Source organism: Sarcophilus harrisii, chromosome 5, assembly GCF_902635505.1.
Source record: "Sarcophilus harrisii chromosome 5, mSarHar1.11, whole genome shotgun sequence".
NCBI lineage: Eukaryota > Metazoa > Chordata > Mammalia > Dasyuromorphia > Dasyuridae > Sarcophilus > Sarcophilus harrisii.
Window position 1 is genome coordinate 116,996,971 of NC_045430.1, and position 20,705 is coordinate 117,017,675.

Below are 20,705 nucleotides of genomic sequence, written 5' to 3' on the forward strand. Positions count from 1 at the left end.
TGAAACTATATTAGAAGGACTATAAAACTATGTATACCCTTTGATCCACCAGCATCACTACTGGGTCTGTACCCCAAAGAGATCATAAAAATGGAAAAAGGATCCATATGTGCAAAAATATATGTAGTGTGCTTTTCAGAGTAGCAGGGAATTGGAAATTGAGTGGATGCCCATCAATTAGGGAATGGTTAAGTACATTATAGTATATGAATGTAATGGAATATTATTTTTCTGTAAGAATTGAAGAGCAGGTTGATTTCTGAAAAGTCTGGGAAGACTTAAATGAACTGATGTTGAGTGAAGTGAGCAGGACAAGGAGAACATTGCACACACAGTAACACCAAGATTATGGGATTATTAACCATAAACTTTTCTCAGCAACGTGGTAATCCAAAACAATTCCAACAGACTTAGATAGAAAATAGTATCCACAGCCACAGAGAGAACTATGGAGAACTATTTTCATCTTGTTTTTTTTTTTTTTTTTTGCATTTCTTGTGAATTTTTTCCTTTTTGTTCTGATTTTTCTTTCATAACATAACAAATATGTTTAAAAGCATCGTTCATGTATAACCTGTATGAAATTGTTTGCTGTCTTGGGGAGAGAAGAGCTGTAAAAGAGAGAGGGAGAAAATATTTGGAATATAAAAATGAATGCTAAAAACTACCTTTAGATGAAATTGGAAAAATAAGATATTATTAAGGGGGAAAAGAAGGAAAAAGAGAGAAAGAGAGAGAGAGAGAGAGAGAGAGAGAGTGAGAGTGTGTGTGTGTGTGTGTGTGTGTGTGTGTGTGTGTGTCTAAGAAATGCCTAAAATGGGGCAGTTAGACAGTAGAGTGCATAGAGCCCAGGTCCTAGAGTCAGGAGGAAATAAGTAGTGTCTCTACAGAAAAACGGATTAGCTTATTATTTATATCTTATAGTACTCCAACTATGGATAAACTAAGAGTCCTTTCCAATAAGGTCAAGGGTAAAGCAAAGATATTCATTGTCAATACTACTATTTAACATAGTGCTAGAAAAACTAGCAAAAGCAGTAAGAAAAATAAAATAAGGAACCAAGCATTGATAAAGAAAAAACAAAATGATGACCTTTTGTAGATGATAGAAAACCTTAGAAAGACAACTAAAAATAATTGAAATATTTAATAATTTTAGTGAACTTGAGAACAAGAAAGAGAAATCCCATTTAATAATTATCTCAGGATGTATAAAATATTTGGGAGTCTACCTATAAAGATACACAGTAACTATATGAATACAACTACAAAATATTCTTTACACAAATAAAGACAAGCATATAACTGGAGAAAAATTAGTTACTCATGAACAGGACAATTCAAATACAATAAAAGTAATATTACTACTTCCATTAATTTACTTATTAAATGCCATTCCAACCAAGCTACCAAAGGTGTATAAACTAGAAAAACATTAATGCCCCTAGTATCAAGTACCTTAGTCTTCCCCATTCCATTCCCTTTCAGCTTCCTTTTATTTAAGTGTTGTATTTCTCATTAGAATATAAGCTCTTTGGAGGCATCCCATCTCCCATCCCCCATTCTTCTCTCTCTCCCTATATTTGTATTCTTGGTACTAAGTGACAGTAGCCACACACTAAGACCTTAAATGGTGGTTGCCTGACTAGGTCTAAGAAAATAAAAATCTCAAAGTGCTTTTTGAAGAAGTATAATCAAACTGTGCATACCCTTTGATCCAGCAGTGTTAGTATTAGGCTTATATCCCAAAGAGATCTTAAAGAAGGGAAAGGGACCTGTATGTGCAAGAATGTTTATGGCAGGTCTCTTTGTAGTGGCCAGAAACTGGAAACTGACTGGATGCCCATCAATTGGAGAATGGCTGAATAAATTGTGGTATATGAACATTATGGAATATTATTGTTCAGTAAGAAATGACCTGCTAGCAGGATGATTTCAGAAAAGCCTGGAAAGACTTGCATGAACTGCTGCTGAGTGAAATGAACAGGACCAGCAGATCATTATACTTCCAACAACAATACTATATGATGATCAATTCTGATGGATGTGGCCCTCTTCAACAATGAGGTGAACCAAATCAGTTCCAATAGAGCAGTAATGAATTGAACCAGCTACACCCAGCTAAAGAACTCTGGGAGATGACTATGAACCACTACATAGAATTCCCAATCCCTCTATTTTTGTCCGCCTGCATTTTTGATTTCCTTCACAGGTTAATTGTACATTATTTCAAAGTCCAATTCTTCTTGTGCAGCAAAATAACTGTATGGACATGTATGCATATATTGTATTTAACATATACTTTAACATATTTAACATGTATTGGTCTACCTGCCATCTGAGGGAGGGGGTAGGGGGAAGGAGGGGAAAACTTGGGACAAAAGGTTTTATAATTATCAATGCTGAAAAATTACCCATGCATATATCTTGTAAATAAAAAGCTATAATAATAATAATAATAATAAAGGAAGTATAATCAGGGACCTGTTAAGGGACAGGTCAATTTTCCAAGAGCTTCCATAGCTGTGAATCATAACATCTGAAGGATTTGAGAGGCAGCCTTTGCTGACACAGATGTTGTGAACTGGGAATGAGATAAATTGGAGGCAGAGGGAAGAGGAGAGAGGTCAGACAACACAATGGCTTCTCAGTCAGCAATGGCTTCTCAGTCAGAGAGGTCAGAGAACAGCAACTGCCTCTCAGTCTCCTTGTATCATCCTCTCACACAAGATCCACTCTGCAGTTCTGGGTTGGATCTCCAGCAGTCGCTGTCAGGTGGCTCCCATGTATTTCAACAGGGACCAGTAAAAATCCAGTCAGATTTTTATTCTGCTTAAATTGATGATTATTTAACGATCATTTTTAATGAATAATTCAAATTTTTTTTTAATGTTCCAACAACAAAAATGTTTCTGGATAGAACTTTTTTTCCTAAAGAAACCATCATCAGAGGGCATTCCTACAGAATATTTAGTAGCCTTTCAATTTTTCCCACTGAGTATTATGGGAATTGGCTTGCCAATTCACAATGAAAAAAAGAATTAAGAATTCATAATGCATAGATTAAGAAATGCAGTTAGATAAGCAACCCATTGAGTAAAATGGATAATGATAATGGATTATGCTTCTGAAAAGAATAAGTGTAATAAGGTGAATTGAAAGCTGAAGTCTATAAGGATACAGATGACAATAGCAAGGTATCTCTGATTCCCAAAGTCAGATGCATCAGATTCCAAACAAGGTTAATTAGGTCAACAGAACTTCTGTTCTAATCTCAATTTTTAATTTTCCTGTATCTGAAACAATGGCTTAACTAGACTGTGAATAACTTTAGAGGGAGTGAAAATAAGAAGAAACAATAAATGGTAAAATTTGGCAAAAATCATGGTTCCTTTGAATTAAAAAACAAAGCATGTGTACTTCAATGCTTCTATGTCTCAGACTCCAAGATTTTTCGAAATGTAATGTATAGGAAGTTTAGTTGGTATAACAGAGTGAGTACTGAACTAAGAGACAAGACAGGTTCAAATCTTGCTTCAATTACTTGCTAGTTATGGATATGTCACTTACCTTCTCAGAAACTCAATTCCTAGCTAATTAGAGGATAGTAGCAACACCTATTTCACTAAGTTTTGTAAGGATCAAGAAATGTGATGACCACGTATTTTAAAATCAGCCTGAGTAGGAATTCAGGTTAAGGGAAAATCTTTAATCTTTATTCTCTGTGGAGGTGAAGGGGGATTGCGATAGCAATGTATGTAGCTGTGACAGGACCTAGCCAGCAGTCTCTTTCCGCTTCTCACCCCGCCCCTCTGCCTCCACCCACCAAAATCGTCATTTCCTATACAACACATCAGGACTTGCACAAAGAGTGAGTGGGGACCATTCTTTCTCCAAGCATATATATTAATAGAGTATGGTCCAATTAGCCTCACGTGCTTGGGACCTCAGTGCATCAACTCGAGCTTCAGCCCATTACAAATAAATATAATGATCATAAAAAGTTTTCCAAACCTTAAAGTGCTTTACAAATGTTAGCTATTTATCCTATCCCATAATTCAATTATTGGTTGCTACTATTTTGGTACTACTTTGTTCCATTGAAATTTTGGCTAATTCAAATTTTATAACAACAAAATTTAATGAATAACATCTTATATACATCAATATTGGAATTACTTTTCTCTTGAATAATTTCCACAAAGCTTTGGTTTCCTCTGGTCAGTACGTAGGAGAACATGATCAAGAGTCCAAAAGCTTACACAAGTGTGCATGAGATGCCATCCACACTGCTTGAGGGAACATCCACATTAATTAGTTACAGATCCATCTGAGTATGGGCCTAATAGAAAACTTCTATTTAAATAGAAATCACCAAAACACTTGTTTTTGTCATAAAGAATTTTTTGAGAAATCTAATTATATCCAGACATAAGGTTCTATAATTCATATGCTAACCTTCTACTTAAACAAACAATGGATAGTATCAATTATTGGGACACAATTTGAAATTCTCTTTCTTTCTTAGTTCTTCTATCAATACAGAATTTCCTTCTGCTCTGTTTAATGAACTATACATTTAAATTACATATGTTATACCTATATACAAACATAAATAGGATCTCAATAAATATATAATTTGAAAATCAATTTAACATACATAATTAGGTACTTTTGGCATTAGAGTAATACTATGTTATATTTTTGAATTAGTAAACAGAAGAAAGATTGGGTACGTTAAGTGCAAAAAGTTAAGAGCATAACATAAAAAAAATGTAATTTATTGAGAGTTGAATTTGGAATTAGAAGATCTACATTGGAAGATAACAGCTATGCCATCTACCAGTAGTGTGCCCTGAAGCACATATTCTCTAAACCTTAGTTTCTCTTTTTTATAAAATGAGAGGTTTGGCTAAAATGATTTGTCCTCTTCTAGCTCCAATACTCTAATTTGTATATACCTACTCTAAACTGTGACTACCATTATCAATCTCTCTATCTCAAAATAATTATTTTAGTTCCTTTTTCGAGGCATACAATGCCCTTTATCTCTTTTCTTTCCCTCTTTTTTTTTTTTAATTCCTATTGTTCTCTAGGCTTTTCCATTCTTCCTATTCTGTGTCTGCCCTTTTCTTACTTATTTCTTTCCTTTTCTTATAAGTTATCTCTATTTCTCCCTTTCTTTCATTTTCATCTCTCTGTATGCTTTATTTTCTTTCCTTTTAGTTAGAAGAGTTCGTAATCTGGGGAGCTGTGAACTTTTTAAAAAAACATTTTGATTGACTGTAGTTCAATATAGTTATTTTCCTTTATTTTATGCACTTAAAAGGATTATTCTGAGAATTAATCCATAGGCTTAATCCGACACTTAAAATGCCAAAAGATAAAAATGGTTAAAAATCTGATTTAAATGAAGCCGATTTGATTGAGGTTAATTAAATTCAATACATCCTCATCTCTTCCTTCTCATTCACTCCCCTCTTGAGCACATTTCTTTAATTCTTTATCTTCTCTTCTGCATTGATCTGTCTTCTTTTAGACTTGCCTGTGAGTCTCCAATCTCTTTGATAATTGTTGCCTTCTAGTAGTAACATTAAAGAAGAAGAAAAAGTAGCAAGTGGAGACTCTAGATTGTTTATGGATAGTGAGCCAGGATAAAAATTCATTTAAATTTGTAAAGACTCAGAAAACCCACTAATTAGCACAAAAAGTTTAAAGCTTATGTTGTAATGGCACATCTATTTATATTTCAACTTGATAGCGCCAAAATACTTACATAAATGCAGTAACTAGCTTATCATTTTATTTAAACTAAACTACCTTTTAAAAACAAATCTGCAAAGAAATAAAAATGGTTAGAATAGAAACAAAGATAAAATATTCAGATTACAGTATATCCTAAAGAAGGTATATACCAAACTAACAGGAAGTCAAACAAAATTACTTTTTGCATAAAAACAATGATCTTCTCAATGAAGATTTTTCCATAGTTAACAGGATAACCAGCAATGCTTTTCTTTTTTTTTTCCCCAGAAGAATTTTTTAATTTTTTTTTTCCATTATAGCTTTTTATTTACAAGATATATGCATGGGTAATTTTTCAGCATTGATAACTGCAAAACCTTTTGTTCCAACTTTTGCTCTCCTTATCCCCACCCCTTCCCCCAGATGGCAGGTTGACCAACACATGTTAAATATGTTAAAGTAAAAATTAAATACAATATATACATACATGTCCATACAGTTATTTTGCTGCACAAAAAGAATCGGACTTTGAAATAATGTAAAATTAACCTGTGAATGAAATAAAAAATGCAGGCGGACAAAAATAGAGGGATTGGGAATTCTATGTAGTAGTTCATAGTCACCTCCCAGAGTTCTTTCGCTGAGTGTAGCTGGTTCAATTCATTACTGCACTATTGAAACTGATTTGATTCATCACATTGTTGAAGTGGGTCACATCCATCAGACTTGATCATCATATAGTACTGTTGTTGAAGTATATAATGATCTCCTGGTCCTACTCATTTCACTTAGCATCAATTCATGTAAGTCTCTCCAGACCTTTCTGAAATCATCCTGCTGGTTATTTCTTATAAAACAATAATATTCCATAATACTCACATATCACAATTTATCCAGCCAATCTCCAATTGATGGGCATCCACTCTGTTTCCAGTTTCTGGCCTACAAAGAGGGCTGCCACAAACATTCTTCCACATACAGGTCCCTTTCCCTTCTTTAAGATCTCTTTGGGATATAAGCCCAGTAGTAACACTGCTGGATCAAAGGGTATGCACAGTTTTATAACTTTTTCAGCATAGTTCCAAATCGCTCTCCAGAATGGCTGGATGTATTCACAATTCCACCAACAATGTATCAGTGTCCCAATTTTCCCACATCTCCTCCAGCATTCCGCATTATCTTTCCCTGTCATTCTAGCCAGTCTAACATGTATGTGGTGGTATCTCAGAGTTGTCTTAACTTGTATTTCTCTGATTAATAATGACTTGAAGCCCCTTTTCATATGGCTAAAAATAGTTTCAATTTCTTTGTCTGAGAATTGTCTGTTCATATCCTTTGACTATTTATCAATTGGAGAATGGCTTGATTTCTTATAAATTAGAGTCAATTCTCTATATATTTTGGAAATGAGGCCTTTATCCGAACCTTTGACTGTAAAAATGTTTTCCTAGTTTATTGCTCCCTTTCTAATCTTGTCTGCATTAGTTTTTTTTGTTCAAAAACTTTTCAATTTGATATAATCAAAATTTTCTATTTTGTGATCAATAATCATCTCTAGTTCTTCTTTGGTCATAAATTTCTTCCTCTTCCACAGGTCTGAGAGGTAAACTATTCTATGTTCCTCTAATTTATTTATAATCTCATTCTTTATGCCTAAATTATGGACCCATATTGACCTTATCTTGGTGTATGGTGTTAAGTATGGATCAATGCCTAGTTTCTACCATACTAATTTCTACTTTTCCCAGCAATTTTTGTCAAACAGTGAGTTCTTATCCCAAAAGCTGGGATGTTTGGGTTTGTCAAACACTAGATTAATAAAGTTATTGACTATTTTATCTTTGAACCTAACCTATTCCACTGATCAACTAGTCTATTTCTTAGCCACTACCAAATGATTTTGTTAACTGCTGCTTTATGATATAATTTTAGATCTAGTACAGCTAGGCCACCTTCATTGGATTTTTTTTTTCATTAGTTCCCTTGAAATTCTTGACCCTTTGTTTTTCCATATGAACTTTGTTGTTATTTTTTCTAGGTCATTAAAATAGTTTTTTGGGAGTCTGATTGGTATAGTGCTAAATAAATAGATTAGTTTAGGTAGTATTTTCATCTTTATTATATTTGCTCGTCCTATCCAAGAGCATTTAATATTTTTCCAATTAGTTAGATCTGACTTAATTTGTGTGGAAAGTGTTTTGTAGTTTTGCTCATATAGTTCCTTATTTTCCCTTGGCAGATAGATTCCTAAATATTTTATACTATCGGTAGTTACTTTAAATGGAATTTCTCTTTGTAACTCTAACTGTTGGATTTTGTTAGTGATATGTAAGAATGCTGATGACTTACGTGGCTTTATTTTGTATCCTGCAACTTTGCTAAAGGTGTGGATTATTTCTAATAGCTTTTTAGAAGAATCTCTGGGGTTCTCTAACTATACCATCATATCATCAGCAAAGAGTGAAAATTTGGTTTCCTCATTACCTACTCTAATTCCTTTAATCTTTTTCTCGACTCTTATTGCCAAAGCTAGCATTTCTAATACAATATTGAATAGTAATGGTAATAGTGGGCAACCTTGTTTCACTCCTGATCTTATTGGGAATGGTTCCAGTTTATCCCCATTACATATGAGGCTTACTGATGACTTTTAAATAGATGCTACTGATTATTTTAAGGAAAAGTCCATTTATTCCTAAACTCTCAAGTGTTTTTAATAGGAATAGATGTTGGATTTTATCAAACAGCAATGCTTTTCTGAAGCTATAGCTTAAGCACCTGCTCATGCAAATATATCCCAGTTCAAAAGTTCACTAATCCCTTTAATTATCATCAGCTTAATTAGCAAGGAAATTTTTCTTTCATATAACTGTATTCAAAAAAGAAAGCTGCAAAGTGAAATGAACAGAATCGGGAAAACATTATACATAGTAACAAGAACAGTGTGTGATGATCAATTATGAATGACTTGGTTTTTCTTAGCAAGACAGTGATTGATTCAAGACAATTCCAAAACATTCATGAAAAAAAAATCTATCTACATCCAGAGGGGGGGAAAAAAAACTGATGGGAATTTGAACGCAGAACAAAGCATAGTATTTTCCTTTTTTGTTTTTTTCCCCCCTTTTGTTCTATTTCTTCTTTCACAACATGTCTAATATAGAAATGTTTTATATGATTGCACATTTATAATCCATATCAATCTGCTTACAATCTTAGGGAAGGAAATGAAGAGGAAGGGAAGAAGAAAATTTGAAACTCAAAATTTTATTTAAAAAATGAAATGCTAGAGACAGAGCCAAGATGGCAGAATAAAGGCAGGGTCTCAGCAGAGCTCTCCCCAAATCCCTTCAAATTCCTTTAAATAATGACTGTCAACAAATTTTAGAGTTCACAAACAAAAAGATTAAGCAGAACAATTTTCTAGTCCAAGACTACTTGGAAGATCAGCAGGAAAGGTCTGTTGCACTACATAACCAGTCCAGCAGAGTCTATGTGCAGGCCATCCCAGCACAGCACTGGCCCCAGCCCAGGCCAAAGCAAAGCAAGAATGGGCCTTGGGGTCTCTGAATCAGTGCTGGACCTTTTGGCTCAGAGACATCAACGGTGACTTGGAAGGTTGGCAAGAAATATTTGTCTCACGAGGATGAGAGGGCCTTGGGAAATCAATCAGGAGTGGCAATGGCAGCTTCCAGAAGCCTCAGCCCAGAGGAGGCCTATTTACTAGCACTGAGGAAGGATTCTGTTGCTTCAGCACACTAGATCTTATGGTCACAATGGATCAGAGACACCCTCCTCCCCCTTACAGCTCCATGGCAGAAAGAGAACTTGTGGTCAGGTTCCTAAAAGGATCTCTGAAAGCAGCTGCACAAAACCTCTAAAGCTTGGGACATTACGCCCTCCACCCTGGAAACACAGTCCTACTTTAACAAAGAGTTAAAAGCCAAGTACTAGGCTAGAAAAATGAGAAAAGAAATAAGTTCTGACCACAGAAAGTTACTCTGATGACAAAGAAGATCAAAACACACACTGAGAAGATAACCAAGTCAAAGCTCCATCCAAATACTCCAAGAAAAATAATAATTGGTCTCAGGTCATGGAAGAGCTCAAAAGAGATTCTGAAAATTAAAAGAAGTTGTGAGGGAAAATGGGAAGAGAAATGAGAGTGATGCAAAAGGAAATACAAAAAGCTAATGACTCTAGAGAATGCCTTAAAAAGCAAAATTAGCCAAATGGGAAAGAAGGCACAAAAGTTCACTGAGGAAAATAATTCCTTAAAATTAAGAATTGAGCAATCGAAGCTAATGACTTTTATCAGAAATCAAGAAACAAGAAAACAAAACGAAAAGAATGAAAAAAAAAAAGACAGAAAATAATGTGAAATATATCACTGGAAAAACAACTGACCTGGAAAATAGATCCAGGAAGAGATAATTTAAAAATTATTGGTCTACCTGAAAGCCATTATTTTAAAAAAAGACTGAATATCATCTTTCATAAAATCATCAAGGAAAATTATCCTGATATTCTAGAACCAGAAGATAAAATAGAAATAGAATCTATTGATCATCTCCTGAAAGAGATTTGGGCAAGCATCTAGAAAGAAAACAATTCAAGTATAATGGAGCCATAGTCTGGATAATATAGATTTAGCATCTTTTACATTAAAGGATCAGAGGGCTGGAAATAAGATATTCTGGAAAGCAATGAAGCTAGGATTACAATCAAGAATTACCTCCCCCCACAAAACTGAATATAATCCAACAGGAGAAAAGTGGACATTCAATGAAATAAAGGACTTTCAAGAATTCATGATGAAAAGACCAGAGCTAAACAGAAATTCTGATTTTCAAAAAACAGGACTCGGGAAAAGCAGAGGGAGATTAAACAGGATAGGAAAATAAGGAACTTAATTAAGATGCATTTATTTACATTTCTATATGGAAGGATGATACTTGTAACTCCTAAGAACGTTCTCATTATTACATTATTATGGAAGTTAGGAACACATATAGGCAGAAGGCATGGGTGTAAATTAAATATGAAAGGATAGGATCTAAAATAATAATAATAAAAAATTCATGGAGTAAGAGAGAAATGTGCTGGGAGAAAGGGAAAGAAAGAGGTATAATAGCATAAATTACCTGCCATAAAAAGAGGAGAGAAAAAGTTTTTATAGTGGAAGGTAAGAGGGGAATAGAAAGGAGAGTAAATCTTACTCTCCTCAGAATTGGCTCAAAGAGGGAAGTAACATACATGCTCAATATGAGTACAGAGATCTATCTCTTACCCTGCAGCAAAGTAGGAAGGGAAGGAGACATAGGAAGAAGGGAAGATGGTAAAACAGAAGGACATGTTCAGGTCAGGGGTGGTCAGCAAAACACTGTTGAGGAAAAACAGGATAAAAAGAAAGAGAAAATGAATAAACTGGGGAGGGGAAATAGAGCTAGCAATAGTAACTGAAAAGAATTTTGAAGGAAGTTTCTGATGAAGTCCTCTTTTCAAATGTATACAGAACTTAGTCAAATTTATTAAAAAATAAGAAACATTCTCCAATTGATAAATGATCAAAAGATATACACTATGTCCAAAATTCTATAAAATCATGTATATCCTTTGACCTAATAACACCCCTTGTAAGCATGAATCCTAAAAGAGGAAGAAAAAAAAAAAAGAGGAAAAGAACCTATATGTACAAAAATTTTTATAGCAGCTCTTTTAACAAGGAAAAGAACAAGAAATTGAGGGGATGTCTATCAATTAGGGAATGGCTGAAGAAACTGTGGTATGTGATTATGATGGAATATTAATGTTCTATAGGAGATGATATGCAGCATTTATTTACTGAGAGCATGATTGCACAGGGTGCTTCACTCTGGCTTGTGGTTTTTTCACCTTTAAATGAGGGTCTGATGGTCTTTGTTCCTTTTCAGCTCTGTCTGTAATATCCTGATCTAACCAAGACTTAACAACTTCGATTTAACTCTTTATCCTATTATCATACCCCTGTTTCTCTCAAAAAATGGAAGGGTCGAAAGACTGGCAGTTTAATGGTAATTCTATATAAATGTTCTTCACTGGAAGTAAAGGGAAGTGGGTGGGAAACAAGTGTGTTGTATAAAGATCCACGAATTTCACGTAGGAATTTTTTCCCACACATACACGTTACACATATACATACATGTTACACATATACATACATAAACATCACATAATTTAGATTCTGAACATTGTCAGAATTTGATTTTTCCTTTGTACATATGTCTTTGAAAGAAACAGGGGTGTGATAATAGAATAAAGAGTCAAATTGAAATTTTCAAAAGAACAGTAAAGAGAAAAGATAGGTAGATTAGTGACTATATTGGGATCAGAAGGAGTCAAGAGGACCGAGGTTCAAATCCTTCCTCTGATACATACAGGCAATGAAACCATAGAAAAGTCACTTAAACCTCTCAGTGCTCTAGGCAATTTTTATGATATCCATCCATCCATATATATATATATATTTATATTTATATGTATATATGTGTATATTACGAATATATTATAGATGAATTGAAAATCTTTATCAGCAAAGGGAATTTCCACATTAGGAATTCCCTACACCAATAAAATCATAGGTTTAAATCCTTCACTTAAAAAAAAAAAAAAGGAAAATAAGACAAAGATAATAATTTTAATTAGGTTCATAACAAAAGCATCTGATATCTGATTTTTAAACTTTCATTTCATGTCACACAGAGGAATGTATGCTTTTTTTTTTTTTTTTTTTTTTTTTTTTTTTTTTTTTTTTTTTTTTTTTTTTTTTTTTTTTTTTTTGCTGAGGCAATTGGGATTAAGTGATTTGTCCAGGGTCACACAAGTAGGAAGTGTTAAGTGTCTGAGGCCACATTTGAACTCAAATCTTCCTGACTTCAGGGCTAATGCTCTACTCACTGTGCTACCAGCTGCCCCCATTTTTAAACTTTCAAAATATGAAACAAGATCTAATAAATTATGTAGGAAAATGTTTGATCTTTTTTTTTAATTCAAATTACATTTCTTCAAATGCATTTTTATATTTTATATGACATAAGTACCAGCTAAAATAAATAGCAGAGACATAAGGAAAGAAAACCTGAATAATTTGGATCCAACTATTATAAAAAACAAACAAAAAAAAAAAAACAGCCTTAAGCTTATCTCTGAAACCTAAATCATCACAACATTATTTTCCTCTTTTCCCCTGAGTATGTTAGAAAATGAGCCACTTAATAATTCTATGAATGTATGTATGTGTGTGTGTGTATATATATATATATATATATATATCACATTATATATATATATACATATACATATATATATATATATATATATATATAAAATCACATTAATAGTAGAAGAGATGGAAAAAGTACTTCTCATTTCTTTGCAACAACCAATATGCTAAATGAAGTTACCGGTTACAAAGGCATAAGCATTTTGTACTTGGGGAAAAAATTATCTGTATACAATAATGCTACTAAGATTAGTAACCAAGATATGTAAAAGTCGGTTACCAGGGAAAAAAATGATCATTCTTTTCCTGCTTGCATATAGCCTCCTGACCCTACACATGCTATATGGATGCAGTAAAGCAAACAGTAGTTTTGCTTTCTCTGAATATTCAGAATATAAGAGTTCAATTTTTCAGAAAAAGAAAATGGTGAAGGAGAGGAAGTTCTATATGAAAGATTATGCTCAAAAACCAGTGATTAAAAAAACAAAAAGGCAATTTTATCTGCGGTATTGAGTAGGTTTTAAAAAATCAGATTGACAGACTATAACCCAAATACTTGAGAAATCTGAATAGAAGGTAAATATTTTTACTTTTAAAAATTTGAAAAAAAAAAATACACCAAATATAAGAAGTAATGACTATACTCTAATCACAAAATGATATAATTCATTTAAAGTGAGAAAGCAAATAGAAAGAATTGAAAGATAAGTTTAATTTTATTTTTCTTAACCAACCTTTAGCTGGTGAAAAAGGATGAGGACCAAGTGAATCTGTGCAAAGTTCCAGTGGAAATTGTAGAAGCTCTTCATTATCAGTAGAGGCTTGAAGAAAGAAAAGCATTTTATTTCTTAATACTGTATTTTTAGTGAACAATCAATCAACAAGCTTACTAAGTCCCGGGCAGTATGCTAGATATAAAGATTCTAGTGAAATAAGAAGAAAATAAAACAACCCTTGCCCTCAAGAAGCTAACATAGGATAGGGAAGATAACAGGTATAGGTATCTTCCTACAACTAACCTTTTTGTGACTAAATGCCTTAAGAAGGCCATCTACAATTGGTGCTTCTTAATTTTGATCTCATTCTCTTAACTCTGCAGTAAGGCTTCTGAAATCATTCAAATGAAAATGTTTTCTTTAAAATTACTAATGATTTCTTAATTGCCAAACCAATTGACATAATTAGGTTTAATTTAGCCTTTTCTCAGTTTCTGTTTTTGTTTTTTTCTTCTCTGCTGCCTTTGATACTATCAATCACTCTGTTCTCCGAATAATCTCTTTTCTCCACGTTTTCAAAAGACTGATTCAGCAGGGTTCTCTTTCTTTCTAGATAATTCTTAATTTCTTTTGCTGGAGCTTTATCAAGGTCACACCTTCTAATCATGGATGATCTACAAAACTTTGTCTTAAGACTTCTTCTTTTCTTCCTCTCTACTATTTTATTTGGTGATCTCATAATCTCCCACAGTATCAGATGACTCCAATTATCTAGCCCTCATCTCTCTTCTAACATCCAGTATATCACATCTCCAAATAATTAGGTATTTTAAACTGAATGGCCAGTGAACATTTTAAACTCAACATGTCTAAAATTAAACTCATTACTTTTCCTTCAATGTCAACATTCCTAACACTTCACTATTATACTTGAGTATACCATTATCCTTCCAGTTACCTATGCTCAACTCTTCATACTCCCTCATCCCATATATTTTAATCTACTGAAAAATCTTGTCACTTTCAGCTTTCTCATAAGCCCTTTTCTTCCCTCTGACACTTCGATCATGCTGCTTCAAATCTTTCTTCACCTCTGGTCATCCTCCATCTAGCCATCAAACTGATCTTTCTAAAGTTCATATCTGATCATGTCAACAACACCCTATTTAATAAATTCCAGGAGCTCCTTACTATTTGAAGAATTAAATGAAAAATTCCTGTTTCACTTGTATATTTTTCAACCCAAGTCTCTTCTACCTTTCCAGTCTTCTCCAATCTTAATTCCCCATTCCCCATGTACTCTGCAATCCAGTGATACTGGCCACCTTGTTGTCACTCATACAAGGCACTTCCCATCCCAACACCAAGCAGTCCTCCTTAATCTTAGTGCCTTCCTTCTAAGATTACCCTCATTTTGTCCTGCACATATCATATTTGTACATAGTTGTTTGCATGCTGTCTCTATCATTAGACTGTGAGTTTCTTATGCCTTTTGCCTTTGAAGTGCTTACTTTCATGCATAACACATAGCAGGAGCTTAGTAACTCCTGGTTGACTGACTGAATGTACACATAAAAGCATAATCAAAATAAATACAAGGTAATATGTGGGAGGAAGAACCATTAGCAGCTGGAGGGATCAAGAAAAACTCCACGTTGAAAGCAGCACTTCAGCTATTTGAAAGAAATAAGGAATTCTAAAAAGGTAAAGAGGTCAGAAGAGAGTGTATTCCAGGCATGAAGGAGAGAGCCTGTACAAAGGCATGGGAGATAGATTGTCGTGTGCAAGGAAGAGCAAGAAGGTCAGCTGGCTAGTGCAGAGAATGAATGAAGAATAAAATAATAATTAAGCAACTAAGAATTCAGATATTTATTTTAGACAATCGAAAATAAATTTAAGCAGATACATGTATTTTAAATAGTATTATATTAATGCTGCACTAGCAGTGCTTTTGGACTAATATTTTCAAAGTTAGGAACTTGGTTATATAGGATTCATTTATTCAAGACTTTTCTAACTGCTCTGTACTTTTTCACATCTATTCCATCTTAGGAATAAATGCCATTACTTATCTTCACTATTGAGAGCTTATTTTATAACTCACTGCCTAGCTTCTTTCCTAATAATCTTACAACATTTTTACTATGTTCTAGTATTTGGTACTAACTCAAATCAATCATGAAAATCTAAAGCTGCTGTAAACTTAGGATAACATAGAGAGATGAAAAATATTAGAAATGATATTTACTTAGCAAATAAATCATAAAATTTTGGAAAAACAAAGCTTTTTTTCTCCTTTTGAGTATGCAAACAATTGTTAGTAACTGTTTTTTTGAAAATTTCTGGTCTGTTAATGCATTAAGTGTACTTCCTCTATTTTTTATAAAACTATACTATCTATTAAGTTATATATTTTTAAAAATTCACACATAAAATATTGTTAAAAGTTTATTTTTTAACATTTTAAGACTGAGAAGCAGAATGGCATAATGGACAGAGTCAACTTTAAACATAGGAAAACCTGAGTTCCAGTCCTGCCTTACATACATCCTAGCTGTGCAACTCTGGACAACTTATTTAATCACTCAATTCTCTTAGCAACTCTCTAGGAATGTAAGCTGCAGAAAAGGAGAAAATCTGAAAAGAAATTTTCTTTACCTGGGAATCTCCTATACCAATGAAATAAAATCTTTAACCTTTCTATTTTAAGATTATTCTAAACAAAAACTGATGGATAAGGTTAATTCCACTGTTCCCTTCCCTACTCAAATGCATTCTAAAATATAAATAAAAATGTTTTGAATTATCTACATCACTGCTGAGAAATACTAGAACAGATAATTAACAATTAAATCTAGAGAATGAGTTAAAATAGGATTAATACTCAGAATGACCCAAATAAGTTAACTACTTCATCTTTTTGTCTCTTAACTTCTATCACCAAATAATACATTTCTTGTAAACAAATTAATTCTTATTCTTCAAAAGTTTACCTCTTTGTAATGACTTTTCCACGTGAGTTTTTGTGGTTTGTACAGCTTGATGTTTGTCAAATGTTATTGCAACTGCTGTGACTGTGACCTGCAATGATAAGAACAATATCAATGTCAGTATCAATTTATTAAACACTAATTAAATACTTATTGTGTGATTATTGTGCTAGGTACATAAGCAACAAAGAGGAAAAATAAAGCATGACTTTAGAGAATTCACAAAATCTTATGGAAGATATGTTAAGTATACAAATAGATTACTATATAAAACAGAACGCATGAGGGACAAAGGAGAGATGTAGGTAGGCAAGTCAAGGCAGTCTTAGAGGGTTTTGGAAGAGAGATTACTTTCTATAAGATAAATGATAAGATGCTTCCCATAGAAAGGAAGTCCTATTCTAGTTAAAGAAATGTCAAGAAATAGAAGGGAAAATTTCAACAAATAGGAATGAGTAATATTCTAGATGAGGGGATAGGCGGAACAATGGAGAGAGAACACTGAGTTTGGAAGCAAGAACCATCTTCATGAGTTCAAAGCCAACCTTAGACACTTAGAACTTGTGTGACCCTAGCCAAGTAACTTAACCTTCTTTGCCTCATAGGGTTCCTCACCTGTAAATGAGCTGGAGAAAGATAGGGCAACCCCCCCCCCCATCTTTACCAAGAAAACCCCAAGTGGGATCACAAAGAGTGGTACATAACTGATATCTCAAAAGGTACTGTAGATATAACACACACAGTCTGTGTGAAGGCAGGACAGGGAAAATTTAGAACAAGAATGAGTACTCTTGAAAAATAATGCTGAATAACTAGCTGAAGGCAGTTATGGAAATGTCTGTATTTTATCCCAGTGATAAGGAGTTACTTGAGGTTTTTAAGCAAATACTTTGGAAAGTCTATAAAACATCGATTGGAAAGGGCTATTGTGGAAGCCTAAGTGTCTCCTCCTTGTTAAAATACCTCATTGTAATGAGGAAACTATATGCTAGGGCATGGAAAAAGAATCCATTGAGCGTCAGTGGTGGAAATATATGAAACCTCACAGAAAATGAAAGGAAGTGCTCCCAATTTCAAAAAGAAAATGGAAGAGAAAGGATTCTGTAAGTGACAATAAATGCCTGGCAAAACTTTAAAATATATTATTAAAAGGATGATTAGTGAATATCTAGAAAATAATGAGAGCTAGTCTTATCAAGAACAAGTTAAGCCAAACAAATTTCATTCCTTTCTTCCTTCCCTCCCTCCCTGTTTGTTTCTTTCCACTCTTCCTTCCTTCCTTCTTCTTTGACAATATTACCAGACTAGAATGTGAGGAAAAAGCTAAAAACAAAGTGTCCTGTTCAGTTTAGCAAACCACATTTTAGGAATTGCATCCAAGAATCTAGAGAGAATCCTGATGAAGGTGAAAATTTAGGGAAAGGATTTAAGATCAGGTTATACAGTAGACATAATTTGCCTAGATTTTTACACTGTATTTGACCAAGTCTATGATGCTGCTATTGTCAACAAGATGGAGAAGTAAAGCTGAAATTATATATGTATAATACATATATATATATATATGTATTATACATATATATTTTATATAATGGATAGAAAGCTGGATAGAAAGAATGATTATTAACAGTTTAATGTCAATTTGGAAAGTAACATCAATTGGAATGCCCTACATATTTCTGATTAGTACTAGACACTCTAACATTTTTTTACCAACTACATGGGTAAAGACACAGTGGCATGCTTCTCAAGTTTGTAGAAAACATAAAGGTAAGAAAAATAGCCAACACATTGTATTAAAGAATTAAAAATACACAGATATTTTAATGTGGTAGAAAATTGAGCCAAAACCATTAAGATGAAATTCAATGGAGATAAAATTAAAGTCTTAATCTTGAGTTCAAAAATCAATTTCACAAGTACAAAATGGGAGAGCCTTGATTTAGCAGCTTCTCTAAAAAACTGAAGATTTTAGTGTAGAGAAATCCTAATAAGAAAACTATGTCTATTATTATGCCATATTCTTTGCATCTTTTTATGTTGAATTTAAAGAGAGTTATTATCTAGGTCTTGAGCAGTCTTGACTAGAGCATTGGGTTAAATTCCAGGTGCTACATTTTATGAAGTACACGGTTAAATTGGACAGCATCACCAATTGAAAAGAAAGTCAGCAAAAAGTTTCATGGTAACATAATTTGAAAACTGGTTGAAAGAACTAGTGATATTTAGACTAGAGAAGAAAAAATTTAAGGGGGAGGGGGGGAAGCACATGATAGCTTTTCAAATATCTAAAAGACAACATACAACAAAGTCAAGGTTTAGATGTGTTATCCTTGACCTTCAAGGGGTATCTAAAAATGGAATAGGATATCTCAGTAAGTAGTTGGTTCCCCTACATTACAGGTCTGGAAAAAAGAAGGTGGAATGATTACTTGTCAGATATACTGTAAAAGAAATTCTTGTTTAAATATAGGTTGGACTAGATAAACTGAATTCTCTTTATGACTTAAGAGATTTTGCAATTCTGGAGATGATCCTCAATGGGTTTTTAAATTACACTAGGAAAATACAAGTTCTGGTAAGTTCTATTAAATTAGAAAGACTTTAAGTCATCAAATTGACAGTTTTGTTGTTGTTGGATTGCTTCACTTGTGCACGATTTGTGGTCCCATTTGAGGCTTTCTTGATTCTGGAATGGTTTGTCACTTATTTCTCCAGCTCATTTTACAGGTAAGGAATTGATGCAAAAGGTCACACAACTAGTAAGTGTCTGAGGCTGGATTTGATCTCAGGAAGATGAGTCTCCCTGATTCTAAGTCTCGCACTCTATCCACTGAGCCACCTATTGCCCCACAAATTGAAATACTAAATTTATTTTCCAGGCGACTTTATTAGCTTAAAGCAAACAGGCATATTCAGGGATTAATTATTTGACCATGGCAATACGTGAACAACAGCAACAAAGTGAAAGAGAAAAAGATCCTGGAATTAAAGACAATCATTTTTAATTTACAGTTCTTACTCATTTTTTTTTACACAAAAGTAAAGAAACTGCACAACATGACAAATATAGAAATATATTTAGAAGAAATGCACATGTTTAATCTATACCAGATTGCCTGCTGTCTGGGGAAGGGATGAGGTGAGGGAGAGAGAAAAAAATTTGGAATGCAAAATCTTATGGAAATGAATGTTGAAAATTTTTTGCATGTATTTGGAAAAATAAAATATTTTTGAAAAAAACAAAAACAAAAGTAGACAAAAGGCCAATGGACAAAAATGTAAGAAGCCAGTAACCATTAAAATATGTATAGCAACATTTAATGTGATAACAAAGAACTGAAACCAAAGTAGATGCATATTTTCTGAAGAATGGATGTGCTGCAAGAAATAATGAATGTGATGAACATGGAGAGAAGCATGGCAAGATTTACATGAACTAATACACAGTGAAGTAAGAACCAAGAAAACAATATACAAAAAAACTATAACAATTTAAACAGGAAAAGCAATCACACACAAAAAAAAATCAAAGTAAAAGTTATAAAACTATAAAGAATAAGTATGACTTGAAAGAAGAGATGATGGGATACCTCCACCCACACTGATCCAACAAGTGTTGTACAACGCACATGTTTTCAGATTTTTGTCAATGTATTTATCAGTTATTCTGATTTTTTGCTCTTTTTTTTTGGTTAGATTTTTAAAATTATGATTATATATGATAATTCTCTGAGGGAAAGAGGAAGTAATCTTGGGAAAAATTGTGGTGATATAAAAAAATGGATATCAATAAAATGTTTATAAAAACAAAATAAAAAAGAATACAAAAACAGACAACAAATTTTAAACAATACTGAAACAGATACATACATTTTTTAGACTGATCTAGTTTAGAATTTCAGTCAATAAAATATGAATTTATATATTTGTATTAATATTGATAAAGTACAATCTAAATTTATAAATCCAGATGTTCTACAGGGATCTCAG

General features: G+C 33.2%; 1 protein-coding gene across 20 annotated transcripts in view; it reads right to left on the bottom strand.

The window, feature by feature from the left end:
- The window catches only part of C2CD5 (C2 calcium dependent domain containing 5), a 127,160-nt gene that overhangs the window by 16,270 nt on the left and 90,185 nt on the right, over nucleotides 1–20,705 (bottom strand). For all 20 annotated transcript variants that reach the window (XM_031938453.1, XM_031938448.1, XM_031938440.1 and 17 more), the window contains 2 exons: nucleotides 16,716–16,803; nucleotides 13,741–13,827 (listed from right to left, as the gene is read on the bottom strand). In XM_031938453.1, coding sequence (XP_031794313.1) covers nucleotides 13,741–13,827; nucleotides 16,716–16,803 — 175 coding nt within the window. The remainder of the gene's footprint in view (nucleotides 1–13,740; nucleotides 13,828–16,715; nucleotides 16,804–20,705) is intronic.